This window comes from Chelmon rostratus, chromosome 21 (assembly GCF_017976325.1).
Source record: "Chelmon rostratus isolate fCheRos1 chromosome 21, fCheRos1.pri, whole genome shotgun sequence".
NCBI lineage: Eukaryota > Metazoa > Chordata > Actinopteri > Chaetodontiformes > Chaetodontidae > Chelmon > Chelmon rostratus.
This window is the reverse complement of record NC_055678.1, coordinates 3,544,084-3,561,087: the sequence shown is the minus strand read 5'-3', so window position 1 is coordinate 3,561,087 and position 17,004 is coordinate 3,544,084. Positions and strand designations below refer to the sequence as shown.

Below are 17,004 nucleotides of genomic sequence, written 5' to 3'. Positions count from 1 at the left end.
TCGAGATAACGAGAAAATATCTGATTATAACGAGATAATATCTCGTTATATCGAGAAAACGGCTTGTAAAAAAACAAAAACACGTCCGCTTAAGGCTTCCGTAGATTTTTCCTTCTTCAACTAATAATATAATAATAATGCTCTCTGGTTCTTTGTATTTGTTCATTTGTCGCGCTTCGAGCCGTCCCTCTCTGATACAATGCAGTCGGAAGGAAGCGTTAAACATCGGTAAATCTACTGGTCAGAGTTTTTCTCCACTTTTCATGCAGTCAGGAGGTTTTTCTGAACTTCTTTCTGAACTTCTCGTTGGAGGAGCAGCAGCTCTGTTTGGGATTTGCAGGAGACGCGAAGGGGGGGGGGTGCTCGTTAAGAGGAGAGAGAGCTCTCCTCTTAACGCAAATCGCGGACTTGCCCCGATTTTGCTGATCTGGTCTGTTTTAACTGTTGATGTGCGATCGGGGGTCTGCACGGGGTGTTTTATTTTGAAAAATGACCAGATTCTCTACACCGCTGGCGTGCCTCACTTGCGGTCAACCGTCAAAACTCCCGGTGGAGTTCAGGGGTTAAACAGGAGGCAGGAGATCGAGCTGGGACACGTCGAGATGGAAGAGGAAAACCCTCACAGCACCTGGAGAACATGCAACACTTGGCCTGCACGGGAACTTTACATGTGGCCAATTTCCGCTCTGATCACTACGATCAATCAATCAATACGGACAAACTGCTGCTCCTGAACGAACAAAGACTCTCAGACACACCAAAAACACAATTTCCCTGAAAAATAGCCTTTCAAAACACAAGTTGGTAGATATTCAGACACCAGCTCTTTTACACTTTTATTAAAAAATTAAAATTTCATCTTTATTATGTCCAGCTCGAAATCACAATAAAAAAAACACACACAAATATATAATATGTATAAAAGTGCTCAACATTGAGAGATTGAGAGATTCCTTAAGAAAAGTAAACACGTTTTCCATTAACCTGAAAAAAATATTCTCATTTCATCCGAGCAGTTACTTCATTCATCTTACTGACGTACAAGCATTTACATTTCCATCATTATCACCAACAGACTTTACTGTCACAAAATCTTGTTCGGAAGAAAGACCAAAAACTGTTATGAAGCAGAGAATCCGACCAAATATGAAACATGGCCGCGTGGACAGCTGCACATTTTCTCAGGTTTATCACTAATGTGAACATTTGGCAGCTTTTCGGTCTTAATGGCTCATACTGGCCTTGAAGAGATCTCCTAAAAACCACTTCAGTGGAAGTGCTGGGGATACAATCCAGTCTGTCTGTGGAAAGATGACCTCGAGTTAACCAGTCAAACATTATCTTCCAAAGTGTTTGTAGTGTTTCGCTGTACCTGTGGTGTGGTTCAGGTGAACGGGGAAACACAAAGAGGAAAACCTGGGTACATTTCCAGCTCATTTCAACTCAAATTGCTGAAGCCTCGTTATCTTCAGATGGACTTCAAAATGTCGTTTTCTACAAAGGGAGGACTTGGATCGCTACATCTCTTCACCAGCAGCACAGACAAGAGGAACAATTACAGCGAGCAAAGCCAATTTTAGTTTACGTTTGGTCACGTGACAACTGTATTACCAGATAAAGCAGCTGTATTACCACACTGCAATAATGTAACCAATAAGAAAATTAGCTAAAACATGAAGAACCTTTAACTCAGCAAATACAAAAGTCAGAACAACACTGATATAAAAATATGAACTATTGACAGAAAAAATTAGACATCACATCAAAGCTGTCACAGTGTGTCCTTCCTCTCCACACTCACGAGTCACATTTGGTTTGAAAGAAAAGAAGTGAGTTTACAGTCCGAGCGTCACCTCAAGATGTCTGAAAGAGCAGCAGAGCTTCTACGAACAGACGAGTCGCTCTTCATCTCTGCACAAAATAATCCAACATAGCGTCATCAGACGTGCCCGGGCCTCCCGTGCACTCTGAAGCGGTACATGCAGGTGTACTCCGGGTGGCCCCAGTTGGACAACACCTGTACCTCGATGATCTGGAAGGCTCGGTCGCTCTCCTCCTGTCCAAAAACAGATAACGTAAGATGTGAAAGCTGAAATCACAGGAATAGTCTGGTGTTCGGGAACACTGAGCTGAAACATAATTACATAAAAAATCTGAGGTTTTCTGCGGTCGAAAGAGTTAAAAGATAATGGACGGGGTTTCTCTGCAGCTTCACAGAGTTAAATTTAAGACTTAAAAAAAGAAAACTACATTCAAAGCTTTTTAAAACTGTTTGTATGGCTCCGTCTGTAGCTTTCAAATTTTCAAACACGAGTTGACTTTAATAAAACTCTGCCGTCTTTCTTCTTTGAGCCAAATGTTCACTGAAAAACTCTTTTCTTCAAAACACCAAGAGACAAAACGGGAACAAAATACTTCAAACACGGTAAGTCCAGTCAAAGACTAGTGTCAAGTACAGTATAGTAACTAACCCAGCAGCTGTTGTACATTCTAACCAATCAGAAGCCAGAGCTGACAGCTGTCATCATTGGTCCTAATTAAGCACACTGTAATGAAACTATAGAACAGCTTCTACACAAACAACTGTTTTTCCAGTGAAGAAATGGCTCCAACTCTGAACTGAGCTCAACTTCCATGTGTTAAATGCTGATCAGGCGCTGACTCAGCAGAGGCTCAACTCCTGGACCACGACAGTCACTGTTTGGACTTGACCTGAGCATTTCTGAAGACCTGCTTTTGATGCTCATTTTGAAAGTGTTTTTATTTTTATATGAGTTTTTTACAGTGTGCAAAAGCAGAAAACAAAATGTGCTTCATCCCGTCTAAGTTCCACACGACTGAAATACCAAACAAAGACGTTATAAACCAACTTCTAATTATTTCCACAAAAAAGCAGCAAACGGAGGCGGTCATCGCTCACAGTGACGGGGTAGGTCTGTAGAGCTTCTCCATCCTCATCGTAGGTGTAGGTGCCCAGCAGCTTCCCTCTCTCCTGACCCTCATCATCCAGACCCTGACACAAAAACCAACCGTTCAGCATTAAACACAAACTACACATCCAAACAGCATCGTTCTGCCGGCGTCTCTCTCTTACATAGACGCTGAAGTCTCTGGGGGCGCTGCGTATCGTCCCGCTGGGTGCCAGGACTCTGGGGATGTGCTCCAGGGAGAAGGCGGTGGGGAGGATCTTCATGGAGAGGCGGATCACCAGGAATCCTGTGGAGCCTCTGAAGGCCCAGCAGTTTCCTGGATGGAGGTCTGGCTGTGGGAGGAGTCAGAGACACACAGGTGGAGCCTCTGCCGTGTGTTCTACCCATTTAAACCCGTCTGATCGATTAACCCGTTGACCGTTTCAAAAAAGATAGTATCTTAATATGTCATTAAACAGCCAACACTGTGCTAATGTAGTGCTTTGTGTTTATAACGTGAGTGAAAAAACACCTCTTGGACCTTCATCAGGTTTTAATAAATATTCCAGCAAGGTGCACAGAAGGTTGAAATCTTTATAAACAACTGATGAAATGCATTTAAATTTTGTCCACAGATGAATTTTAACCGTTGAATAATAAATTAATGTTTTCATACAACCTTCTAATTTGAACTTGCTCAAATTTTTTTTATAAAAATCAAGATGAGAGGAAAGTCCTGAAACTGAAAACAGGTTTGTGTGTCAGAACTTTGTTTCTTCTTCTTTCCCATTAATCATCTGATGACCCCTCAGATTGACCTGCTGACCCTTAAGGTCCCTTCGTACACTGGACTAAACAAGCTCACTCTATATGACATGGTAGAAAGTAGCTCCACCTGCAGCAGCTCCAACAGTGAAATGCTGCTCCAACATTGATGCTTTAGTATTGACAATCTGATAATGTCACATAGAATCAGCCACAGGAGACATTTTACTGCATGAAGCTGACAACACTACTGTAGGTGAAAACTCCAAAAATAAAATAACTTAAAATAGCTGTTGCATGTTTGACCGCATGACAGGTGCGTTACCTGGATTACGGCTCGTGGAGACTGAGAGAAATACCAGAGGGGAACCCCGAACAGACTCAACAGAGCAGCCTTCGTCTCATATGTCTCTGAGCAGCGAGTGCTCAGGATGCTGCCCCCTGCAGGACAGCCACAGACACACATGGGTCAGCTACAGTTTGGTAGTTACTAATTGACTACTAACTAGTTTCAAACTCGTGATTGATCAGGTTTAAAAAAAAAACAACAACAACACTATAAAGATGTGTTTTTATCTATTGCCATGAAGCACCATCCAATCAGGAATAAATACATAGGATGTAAACAGGACGTTACTGTAGCATCACATGGTAGCAGAACTTCCAACACTTACAGCTTCAGAAACTGAAAGATAAATCTTTGCAAATGTAGATATGTATTTTATTTCTGTCTCCATACATACAAACAATGACATTTCTCAGTTTCAACATCTGATTTGTTGCCTTTGTGCTCTTTAAAATTAAATATGGAGATCAGGTCCTCTGGGAAACACATCCTGATTGTTGGATAAAAACTAAAGTGAGCGGCGGTTTGAGGAAACAACTGAACCTTTTAAAACATGAGACTATATATCTGTGAGGTGTTTTTAAAGATTTACATCTTCAGTAGGAACATATGGGCTGAGAGCCACAGACAGGAAGTCATGAGATGAGAAAAATCTAAAAATAACACCAGACTGACCCTTTAACACTTCGAGCCAAAAATCGTGTTATGAGATTAAAACACCAGACATAAGACAAACAGACTGTTTCTGACCTCCAGACTCCAGAGCGTAGTCCGGCAGGCCAGTCCGGTCCTGAGAAAACAGGCGCAGAGCGTTCTTCACGATCACATGGACGTCCTGGAAGAGATGAGCCATTCATGACCTTTCAGGAGCTACAGCAGGAAACTTTATGATCGGGTCTAATGAGCTTCTCTGAGTTCACGGTTAGGACAGAAAACCATCAATAAACCAAGACAGAACTGAGCAGAGCCACATTTACACAGAGAGACATACAGAGTGGAACCATCTATCATCATGATTATTGATGATTACTGATCATCAGTTACATCAGGCAGCAAGTTCAAGGCTTTGTAAGACCTTTGTCATACCACATGTGCTGCACTGAAATACCCATGTTATGGTCATACTGTCCGAAGTCTGAAGGGAAGCCAGGACGACTGACTACACCAGTCGCCCCTCTTACCTCCTGGGTCACGGCGGCCACAGCGGCCCCCAGGTCGGCCTCTCTGACCGTGTCCTTGCTGCGGCGCTGCTCCAGCTGCAGGCTGATGTTCTGCAGGATGCTGAGCTCCAGGGAGGCCAGCGACGCCCGCAGGTCGGCCCCGCTGACGTACTGCTGCGACAGCCACTGGAGGAGCGACTCTGGGAGGCCGGCGGTGCCTCCAGAGGCCCCGCCCCTCACTGTCAGCTGGTTGCCGTAGACCAGAGTCCGAACCTCCTCACGGACCTGAGCGGAAACCTGCTCTGACATCTGACACAGGACATGGAGGCAAAAGTTGATTTTCACAGCAGTTTCTTGGTCATAAACTGAAAACAGAAAAACAGAAATGTTAAGCGGTTCTACTTTTCTGTCATCATTTCATCAGACTCTCTCAGTATCTGAAAAGGTGCCACAAGTCCTCAATAATCCAACTTCTTAGCTGAAATAAAATATGTAAACTTAGCTGAGCCCCCCATAAAAACTGAACAATAAACAGCATCTGTTAAATTCTGTTAACATTCTGCAGCATCTGCTCGTCTCCGCTCAGCCCCGTCTGCTACATGTTTGTCCACGTCTTCCTGAAGCTGTGGCTCACAGTGTGGGACAGGGACAGCTAACAAGGCTAACCTCACTGCATCTCCACTTGGTTATGTTGAAGAAATAATGAAGCAAGCATCTTCTCTCCCTCACCGTCTGCTGGATCCTTTCGAGTTGTCGGCAGCTGTGCAGACACCCAGACAGACCCTCAACATCCCGTCTGACGTCCTCCAGAGCCGCCTCCAAACGTGCAACCTCCACCAGCAAGGCATCGTGGGACTGACGGTCCACACCAACACTGGGGGAAGTTTCAAGACAACTGTACTCCAACTGCACATATGCAGGTTAAAGTGCTTCCTTTCACACCTGTAGTTCAGTTCACATGGAATAAAGCAAGTATAGCAACTGACTAGAGTGAAGAGGAGGATGAAGGCTACCTGACAGCAGCTGGAAGCGTGGATGAAGGTGGGACTGTTGCAGCTGCTTCTTGTCTCCTATGCACCTCCTGCGGAATAAAGAACCAAACTGTCCTGAAGTCAATAAACACTGGAGCTCCTGTACGTGTGTCAGAGTAGTCTCAGGTGTTCCAGAAGTGGTCGTCTCTTCTCGTAGATGTGGTGTACCTCTGTTTTTGCAGCCAGCGCCTGCAGCTGCAGCTCCAGCTGATCCAGTCGATGTGTTTGACTCTGCTGCTGCAGCAGATCCTGCTGACGACTCTGCGGACACACCAACAGGTGGCGAACAGACTCAACATTCAAACCAAAGCGCACAGAGGCTCCCTATCCACCACAGCACATTTGCAGCTCTCAGCCTGGTGGACTCGTGACCTTTAAAACCTTGTTTTAAAGCATCTTCAGCTCTATCAGCTGTGTGTCACTGCTTTAGCTCCACCTGCTCGAAAACTACAATAACCTCCTATTGTTGTTACATCACCCCCACTTTACCAACACAGAATAACTGCTTTTAAACTCAAAACAACTACTCGAGATTGTCTTCATTTTCCTTACTTAATTAGAATCAAATTTCAGTTCTGAAGTATAGTAGTAGTTTTTCCATCTCGTGACCCCTCAGATTTATTTTGTGACTCTTTTGAGGGTCCCAACCCCCATGTTTAAAATCTGTATGTCAGAGCTGAACCTCATGTGTGTCCAGTATCTGACCTGTTCCCTCTGCTGTCTCTCCATGTCCAGTTGTGTCCTGAGCCGGTCCAGGTGCTGGTCCAGCAGGCCGCTCTGAGCAGAGGTCTGCTGCTGCTGGAGGTCAGTGTACAGCCGGAGCTCCTCACTGTGTCTCCGCTCCTCCTGCCACCCTCTGGCCTCCACCCACTCCCACAGCGCCGTCAGACTCTGCTCCAGACGGACGAGCCTCGACGGCTCATCTGCCGCCACAGAGGCTTCCTGTGAAGCACCAGAAGCTTTCAGTTTCACACCTGTTTGCAAAAGGCAGCTTTCACCCAACAGGTGGGATAAAGTGAGAGCAACAATGGACTAACAGAGCCATATCTTTTATTACAGTGTCAGTCTGAAATTCATCAGTGACTCATGACTATGAGATGTAAACTTTTCAGAAATCAAAATGACAAATTGACTCATTGGCTCAAAACTACTTTCTGCGTGAAAAAAAAAAAAGAAGAGCAGAACCACATTAAATCTTTTGGGACTCTAAACAGGATTTCTTTTCTTCTAACAACAGTTTGTGTTGGTAATGAAAGCAGTTCAAATGCACACACCACCAGCTGCTCCATCCAGTGAGACTAGAAAAACAAACAGCTGGAGTAGATGGAGCATGGTGGTGTCAGTACCTCTGCTGTGGTCGGGGGTTCAGCTGGTGGAGGAGGACTGTAAAGTGGCTCCTCATTTGGCTGCACCTCCTTCGTAGCGTCCTCTGCTGATAGTCTCTGGGGGGACATGAAGCCATAGACGAGGGACAGACCAGGGGCATCAGAGACCACCGTCCTCCACTCTGTGATGTTGACAGCTGGAAGAAAATCAATTAGACCTGAGAAATCAACAACGCTTGTGTTTGAAAACTGCAACCTCGACCTTTAAATCAAATACTGGATAACCAGCCAGGTGTCTGCTGTCTACAGGTACGGCTGCATGTTTTACTGAGTTGTTATTAATTGATAAACATAACAGAAACCCAACAAGTCGTAGTTGCTGCCTACAGTGGACCCATTTTAACGAGAAACACAAAGCAGCATTCTGGTTCATGTATGTGCAGCGAATATCAATTAATGCACTCTCAACCAATCACATCACAGGTCTCACCACTCTCAAACAGCTGAGCCAATCACAGTGACATGTGCAGGTGTGTTATTCTGCAGCAGTCAGGCTTTCTTTGTGTGTGAACCAGTCAGAGATGAAGAGTGTCACAACAGTTACCATGGCAACCAGGTTAAGCATAACAGAGTGATGGAGCAGATGTGGTTCTGAGACACTTATTCTTAGCACAAGTCTATTTCCACCAAAATTCAACAGCTGTCTTTGCGCTGGCTCATTTGAATGATCCTGAGCACCAGACTCCACACAGACGAGCCCAGAAAAGCTCGTCAAGGTCAGGAAACAGTAAACGATCAGGGTCTGCTGAACGTCTCCTGATGGGCCGATTCACCAAATGTACAGTTTTAAGTTTTTAAGCAAATATTAGATTAAGACACAGGTGAAACAGTGAGTTTTCAACAGCCAGACCGAGAAACAGTGAAGACACGAAACAGGAACCTACTGAAGAGTAGCAGCAGCAGAGGGAGGAGAACCAGGAGGAGTCCGAGAGGAAACCTGCAGGAGGAAACAACTTGTCTGATTAATAAAGAAAGTGCTTCATCCACAATCTGTTTTTTTAAAGGCAGACCCCGAGCAGAATAAATCATCATCAATCAGGTTTTCAATCCACTATTCACCAGGCAACCATCAGGTTTGATTGTTGCTTTTCTGTTCTGTTTGTTGGCTGAAACTGAGGCTCTGAGGTCTCTGCTAAAGCTAGTTTAGCCTGAGAAGCTAACATTGCTTTCAGTCATGTCTGACAGCAAACAATGAGAGCCTGCAGATAAACTGATCAGCTTTAGTACAGATTCAGACCTGACGAACAGCAATGCAAACCACCAACAGTCCATAGCCACGAGGCCACATCGCAGACCCGAGGTCTTGCTTTCACACAAAATAACTAACAAAACTTGCCGAGTCTGTATGAAGCTGGCGGTCATGTGATGCCATCGCCTGTTCAGCCACCTGTACACATCCCCTGCAGTCTGACCTGCACACAAAGACACACACACACACACAGATTACTGATGTTAATTGAAGTGTTGATGAGATAAACTGCAGCTCAAGTCACGATTCACAGACTGAGAGGACAACCGACCAAACAACAACAACACACGACACACAGTGTGTACACAATTATCACCACAGTGGACGTGACTCCGACGTGACGCCTGAACTGAAATCTGATCACGATTCTTTACAACAAATTTAAATGATAGATGATGGTTGTGTGGTTTGTTTTTTTGGGCTGATGAATGAACTCGATGAATTGATTAAATGTTTTGTCTGCAGATTGTAAAATATTACAGCTAAGGGTTAGGGTTTCAAACATTTGATTTTATTTCACCAACAGGCCAAAACTCAAAGATATTTAGTTTATCATCATGTGTGACAAAAATAAAAAGCAGATTGTCTCGTCTGAGGAGCTGGAACAGTCAGACTCTGCTTCAAAGAGTGACTAAAAAGATTCAATTATCAGATTAGTCGCTGCTTAATGAATGAAGGAGTCACAGCAGCTGTCGGGTTTTTAAACCCTTCAGCTTTGAGTCTGGGGCCCAAGAATCACTGACACAGTTTGTGTCACTGTTCTCTGCTGTGGGTCTACTGTCACAATAAAAGCATCTGTTGTCATTAGTTTGGTCAGTAATCAATAATAGAAACAATAAGGCAAGAAACTATAAAATAAAAGGCAGTTACATAAACACGTTTTGAGTGCAGCCGCTCCATAAATTTAACCCTATAAGAGAAATACTATGATAATTATCTGAACATGTTTTTAAAAACCACACTAATTGCTTTTAAATCCTATCACGTTAAAAAAAAACAAGCTTTGGATTCTTCTTTAAGGTAATAATTGATTCTTCACTCAATATGATTTTAGTCTTTAATAAACCGGAGTTTGTTGATTTATGACTCTTATGTTTCTGTTTTAGAAGTATGAACATTGGATTTGCATATTTTTTATATGTATTTCTGAAATTTTCTTTCATGTCATTTATGTGTTTTCCAGCATAGTTTGATCTATTTTCACTCTTAGTTTCATTGTCATTTATCAGGCGTTTGCTTTGGGTCTTGGGTCTTCAGAGTCGTGAGGCTTTCAGCTTTCAAACACTGAAGCTTGTTTGAGGGAGGAATCACTGAAGCCAAATCTCTGCAGCGCTGCGTTCACATTAAAGCCAGTTTCAACTCAGGACTCAGACTCCAAACTGCTGGAGTCCTGAGAGCCTTAAGTTACTGAAGTAATCAATAACACTGAACCACTGTCTTTGATAAGACAGAGACAAGAGGAAAAACCAACAGGAAGAACCACACTGAGGTCTGAATCATCTGACCCACAAACATTTCATAAAGTCAGAAAAAGAAAGATCCAACATGGAGCTCCGACACAAACATGCTGCACATCAGAGAAGATAAGCACCACAATCAATCAACACACAGTGATACGAAGTTAACCTGCAGAGCGGCCGACGCTCCAACAACCTGAACAGATTTTCTTGGTCAGAGGCCAAACTGCTGAAGCTGCACTGTGAGTCAGCCGAAAGAGACCCGAAGCTGAGGAGGCAGAAAACGCAGCATTTAATTGAACCCTCACATACGTGAATCACTGATGTTCACGTGCTGTGGAGGGATTTTACTGTTAGTCCTGCAGTGCACGTTTACACTGCAGCCAAATGAGTGTGTATTTTACTGGTGACGGTGAATTTTGTTCGATTAGTTGTTTAAACCTGTAAAAACAGCAGCACTCCACATCAGCCCAAGCAAACAGGATGCCACTGAGGACGACGAGGACGAAGATGAGGTGACAGACTGCGTCCCTGAGCGCTGTTTGTCCTTACAGTCGTTACCTGTTGTGTCGGCGGCGCAGGAGTGGAGGAAATAAAAAGCAGCAGAAGCAGAGTCTGAAGGTTGAACACCAGCTGGAAAGAACATTATTCAGTCCTCTAACAGAGCGCCGCGCTCAATGAGCACAGAAACATGTCTCTGTCATGTAAACGTCACACCAGCTGTTTTCTGTGCTGCAGTTTGATGTGAGACAGAAGAGCAAAAGGATGAGTTTGTGGATGATCAGCTGAGACCAACTTGGTTTCTATCCACTTCAGTGAAGTCATTTTTGAAACCTCTATTTAAAGTATAAGTCTGGTACTACTTTATATTTTTCTTACTCTCAACAAATGTGTTCATACATCTCTCAACACTGACTTCCTGTCTGTGGCTCTCAGCCCATTGGTTCCTACTGAATACGTAAAAATCTTTAAAAACACCTGATAAATATTTAGCTGTAATGTTTGAAAGGTCCAGTAATTTCCTCAAACAGCTGCGAGTTAATCCACATTTGGTGCTGTGGTGAACGTTTGTGGCAGCAGGACGGTGTGCTCTGTGGCTCAGAGGAAGAAGATCTATCAGACTGTAACACACAGAACTGTTAGCAGTTTTTACTGCTGGATTGAGTCTGAACGTGAAGAGAAAGAAGAAAGAAAGAATGAGCTGATTTTTACTTGAAACTATTTTATCAAGTGTTTTCATTTCTTTTTCCACAGAAAGTTCTGACTGTTCCCTCACAACACATGATGAACCGTGTGTGTGTGTGTGTGTGTTAAATAGCTCACACAGAGATCCATTGGGATGAAGCTCCTTCTGGTTTGTGGTGGACTCCCTCAGGTTCATGACTCCACAGTGACGGGATCGAGCTGCAACAGAGAGAAACCTCAGTCAGGATTCAGCAGGAGCAGACCAACACCACCTCCTCCAACCTCTGAGGACCAACACCGAACGCAGGCGGACAGATTTGCATGCTGCCAAGGCAACAGCCAAAGTGAAGGGGTGCAGCCCATTTGTTTGAGAGGGAAGCACGGCAGGTGAGCAGTGAGAGTTCAGGAAAACCAGGACAGGATCCAGATCTGAGTCAACAGACAACAATTCATATATCTGATGGAAAAGAACAGAGAACCAGAATTGAAAAAGTCCATCAACTCCCAAACAGCTCATTTACAACCAGATTCAGTCAGTTTCATTTAAAGGGTAGAGGTTCCTCTATGTGGTTCTCAGGGTGTAGGAGGTTCTAGTCTTTATAAAAGTGATGTTGTTCTCAGGTTCATTGGATAGTTTTAGTGTTCCTTTATGAGGGTCTAGTGGCCTTTTGTGTGACTGAGCTCGGGAATTGTGTTTGTCATCCCGCTGTGACAGGTTCGCGGGGTCCCGTGGCTCGTCCTTGTACTACCTGAGGATTTGTTAGAGACTTGAAGAATCTATGAAGGAGCCTTGAAGCAGGAAGGGAGTAAACTATGATGTCTGTCAAACATCCACACTGATCCTCTGCGGAAGAAGAAGACTTGAACAGGGAGCTGGAGTGATGCTATGAAGAGGAAAAGTGTTCCAACAGCAAGTGCAGGTAACTAAAGTCCAGGTGAAAACCAAGTGAAGGGCCCATGATGAAGAAAGAGTAAACGTGTTAAACAAGCTGTTGCTCAGCAGTAGAACAGATTCTTATTAGTTTTATTCATATTCTGCCTCTGCTGTTTACTCCAAGTCTTGACACAAGTGTCTGGAAGGAATAAAAGTGGATGTTCCCACAGCGACTAGAAACACAGACTTACAGTCAGCACCTCCACAGCTGTTATCAGTCTGTAAGTTGACCTTTGAGGCCAGCCCCTGACACACCTGCCAGGTGTGTGTCACACAGCAGGCTGCGGCTCTCCTGACACACAGCAGACAGGAGCTCAACCACAGCTGCAGCACATCTGGAAGAGCCAAGAGCCAAAGTTCAGTGAGGACGAGAACATGTAGAATAATGTGCAGCGAATCAGACACCTGAGAGGGTGTCACTACAGCGAGTCAAACTGCACCTGAATCAAAGAGGAAGTGGGGATTAACATAAGTAGATTTATACAAATATCTGGAGGACAAAGCTCTGAGACGATGTTTCAGGAAATAAAACGTTGGACTGAACTGTCAGCTGGTCCAGTTGCATTGTGGGTAACGTAGGAGCCATGTTTTGAGAACGAAGTGTTTTAAAGGTCTTTAAGCACAAAACCGTTTTGTTTCCTGATTTTGTGCTCAAGAGATGATGACTGAGGCGTTCGATTCATCACAGGGATCTTAGACAATGATCAGTTTCTCCCTGCTCACCTGTCTGAGTCTTGCGGCTCCGGTCTCGGCAGTAGACGGTGGATGTTTCTGGGTCTTCGGGCTCCAAGGGTCCCGTCAACGAGGAGGTGTATTTGGAGGAGTGTGTGGACTCCCTCCTGACTGAGTGCTGCTCACAGTCTTTACAGTAAACCCTGCTGAGCGTCTGGACCAGGTGTTTGGGACAGCGGCCATCCGAACCAATCAGAGTGCGGTCCGCCAGGATGGTGCTCTGCTCTGCTATGATGGTGCTTTCTGTGACAGAGACAGGAGACATTAACTGACAAGAAATCACCTGATCATCGATTAAATCGAAATGATAAACTGAGAAGGAACACCAAACATCCTCTGGTTCAAGTTTGATCGTTCGTCGAATCTCTAAAAAAAATGGACTTTTCCTGAGCTCAGAAAAACAGCCTGTTTTCAGCTTTGTGACGATGGATTTTCCAGCTAATCGAAGAGAAAAATTCAACCTTCACCAACATGCAACATCAACACATCTGGAGATGCATGGTTATTACTGGACAGGAAGTGGATGAAACAATTTGTAAATAGGGCTTTTCCTTCCTGAAGCAGAAGTACAAAGTTGTAGAAAATGGAAATAATCAAGTACAGTACTGGAGTAAATAAAATAAAAGACAGAACTCACCTTTAGGATCAATGTCTTGGTCTAAACCTGTAACACCAGAGGAGGAAGATCATCATCAGCATTCATTCTGGCTCAGGAGGTGTTTGGAAACAACTTTCTGCCCTAAAGGTTTTACTTATTTTATCTTCGTATGTCCTGTGCCCCTCCAAAATAAAAGACAGTATTGTCAGCTTCATGCAGCAGAAGTTAAATGTTACAGCAGCATTTTACTGTTGGAGCTGCTGCAGGTGGAGCTACTTTCAACTACGTCATATACAGTTAAAAAAACAAGAGCTGTACCCCAGAAGGTGTCGACCATCGTGGTCTCCTGGACGGAGGAGTCGTCCAGCAGGGAGGAGAGCAGGGAGGCGTCTGAGGCCACGCTGTGGAGACTGCTGTTCAGGAGCGACTGGGAGGTCTGCTTACGAGGAGTGCTGAGAAGGAGAGACTCCGAGCAGGAGACAGAGAGCTGCTGAGAATGACGAGACTTCAACAACCTGCAGGAGGAGGACGAAGACAGAGCAAAGGACGGGAACGATAAAGGAGAAGAATGAGGAACTGTGTCTCTGGAGTCTCTGTAGAGCAGTAGTGCAGCAGCAGACGTGTACCCGATCACACCCACCTGTTGCTCCTCCAGCTGCTTCCACCCACACTGAAGGAGGCGGTGCTGTGCGGCAGACCGCGGTCCAACAGGCCGTCGTCGAGCCGCAGGCTGCACCTGGACATGATCCCCGTGTGGAGGAATGACACAACCTGCTGCTCCTTCTCTGAGTCTGACGCTGCTGTGGAGTAGCTGGAGCTGAGGAGGAGCAGGGGAAAGAGGAGAAGATACGGATGAGAGAGTGAAGAGGAGATATTTTGTCCTGACTGCTTTCATGAAACTGTCAAACTAGGCAGAGCTGATCAAATCTGAATCAAGAATCTATTACAGCTTCGTCTGTTTCTCGACTCAGAAACAGATGTCAGTGAACTGTTGAATGCTGTAATATGAGAAAATTTGTGATCAGGCTGCGAACCAAAACAAAACAAAACAATGTCCAACAGGGGAAAAAGCCCCCCCCCCCCACAGAAATGTGTCTGAGTGGAGGCAGCGTCAAACCAAGTGTAATGAGCTGATCCACAAACTGACGACACCGGTTTCAGTTTCATTGTGATTCAGTGTCACATATTACTGAACAATTCATGAAAGTGCCACCAAGTCACTGCCACGCAGACAAGCTTTAGCCTTCGGGTCCTGGCAGCAGGGCCCCGGGCCCCTCGGTGGTCCAGAACAGAGCTGGATGTCGAGGTGAGGCAGTTCAGACAAACAGAGCTTCCTGGAAGTTTAGAGTAAAATGACTATGATGACATTTACTGATAACTTTGTCCTGATATGCAGACTGATTAGTGACTGATACACATATTGATTCGTCAAAAGGTCCACAAACAGCAGCAGAGGGCCATCGGCCTGATTACAACACACTGCTGTTCAAAACAAATCCCTGGAACCTCATCAGACACAGAGCCAACCTGACCTACATACTGGCACACACGACAATCAAACCACAGAAGAAGAAGATACACACAGGTCAGTCCAGCCCCAGCTCTGCAGGTCCACGTCCTCGTCACAGGACATTCCAGGAAACAGAGGCCCAGCAGATACACATCACAACACACAGTATGAAAACACACACACAGTGAGTCGTGAGGCAGCAGCACAGTTCAAGTTAAACATGCTTAGACTGCACTTCCTGTTCGAGCTGTGGGTCAGTGAGCTGCTTAGACCACGCCCACTGTGTGCGCACACACACACACACACACACACACACACACACACACACACACACACACACACACACACACACACACACACACACACACACACACACACTTTGAAATTTAAAATAAGTCAAGTCAATCACCGAAGTTTTGTTTTTGATAAACTTTGATATGGATACTGAAATATTACTGTTGTATACCTTACTTTGAGTAGGGCTGCAACTACTTATCATTTTCGTGTGTGTGTGTGTACAAAAAATAGAACAATGGAGTGGGGAAAAAAATTAATTCCTCCTCGAAGGGAACAATAAAGTCATTCTTAATTATTCTTTTAAATATAAAAATATTTGTGGATTAATTTTCAACAACTCGTGTCTGAAAATGAATTAAAATTTAGATCTGAAACTTGATCAGCGGCACAAAATCCAACAAATTTTCTTTCAGGTCTTCACATTGTTTGATACAGAGTGAAATATGCAGGTCATCATTGAGGCAAAATGATCAATAATAATCAGAATAATTCTAGTTGTGCCTGAAAAAACAGTCAAAATTTAAACATAACTCACTACTGTTTATAGGCCATTAGAAAATATCAGGATTTGCTTGCAAAAACACACGAGTGAGGAATGTATGAGTCAGCAGGTTTTACCTGGATCAGAGGTGAGGTTCAAACACGGCCGACATGTGAAAAGACGACAACAGAAACAAGTGTAACACAGCTCACCTGTACTGTGATGGAGGTGAAACTAAACTCACTCTTTGACCAGCCTCAGTAAACCTCTCTGGATTACCCAGCAGCTCTCACTCTGAACTAATTATGGAATGCAGTGACGGGCGTTCGCCTGCTGGGGGCGCCGTAGGGACAGTAATTTACCGTCTGCTGATGCGCAAGAGGGACAAAAACTACACGTGAGCACACAAGAGCTGAAACTACCAACGATTTTCATTATGGATTCATTATTTTATACCAATAATGAAAATAATTGTTCATAGTAGCCCTATTTTCTCTATCTCCGGTCGATAATGAATTAACTGTGCAGCACCCCAGTGTGTGTAAAACCAGTAAGGTCTGAAGCTTAGTTCAAACGATTAATGAACAAACTAATGCATAACACATATAACACAACCTCGTCTCTATTAAATTACATTATAAGTGAAGGGGACACCTCACCCACGTGTCCTCAGCCATTTAACTACACACTTAAGGGGTTTGTCCACTTCCAGCCAATCAGCATAGAGCTCACAGCAATGACGTCTAATAGACCAATGAAAGTCTGTGAAGGGCGGAGCCCCGCGAAAAATGAACGGTTGCTGCGCTAACGTTAGCTTTAGCTCTCAAACAGTCGACACAAAATAAAACTACAGCAGGAAACCGCAGATACAAATCCCTTACCCACAGTAAATATCCCAACAAGATGACGACTCTTCTACAGCAGAGTTTAAAGGTGGAGCAACAGCCGGATATACTTTGCTAGCT

The 17,004-nt window shown here is 44.4% G+C and overlaps 1 protein-coding gene across 3 annotated transcripts; it reads right to left on the bottom strand.

Moving 5' to 3' along the window:
* Nucleotides 1-869: 869 nt before the first annotated feature.
* LOC121624839 (SUN domain-containing protein 1-like) lies at nucleotides 870-15,428 on the bottom strand. Of its 3 annotated transcripts, none has more exons than XM_041962767.1 (20): nucleotides 15,335-15,428; nucleotides 14,392-14,568; nucleotides 14,070-14,266; nucleotides 13,791-13,817; nucleotides 13,145-13,396; nucleotides 12,613-12,756; nucleotides 11,626-11,706; nucleotides 8,933-9,008; nucleotides 8,481-8,533; nucleotides 7,558-7,733; nucleotides 6,917-7,153; nucleotides 6,380-6,472; nucleotides 6,194-6,261; nucleotides 5,910-6,054; nucleotides 5,202-5,489; nucleotides 4,771-4,855; nucleotides 4,000-4,115; nucleotides 3,095-3,262; nucleotides 2,921-3,013; nucleotides 870-2,056 (listed from the first exon to the last, which is right to left on the bottom strand). In XM_041962767.1, exons 1-20 carry the CDS (start codon nucleotides 15,382-15,384, stop codon nucleotides 1,940-1,942), a joined length of 2,643 nt encoding a protein of 880 aa, XP_041818701.1. In that variant the 5' UTR covers nucleotides 15,385-15,428; the 3' UTR covers nucleotides 870-1,939. The 3 variants fall into 3 exon arrangements, with proteins under 3 accessions (XP_041818701.1, XP_041818702.1, XP_041818703.1); XM_041962768.1 differs by having other exon boundaries at nucleotides 870-2,053; XM_041962769.1 differs by lacking the exon at nucleotides 12,613-12,756.
* Nucleotides 15,429-17,004: the final 1,576 nt, after the last annotated feature.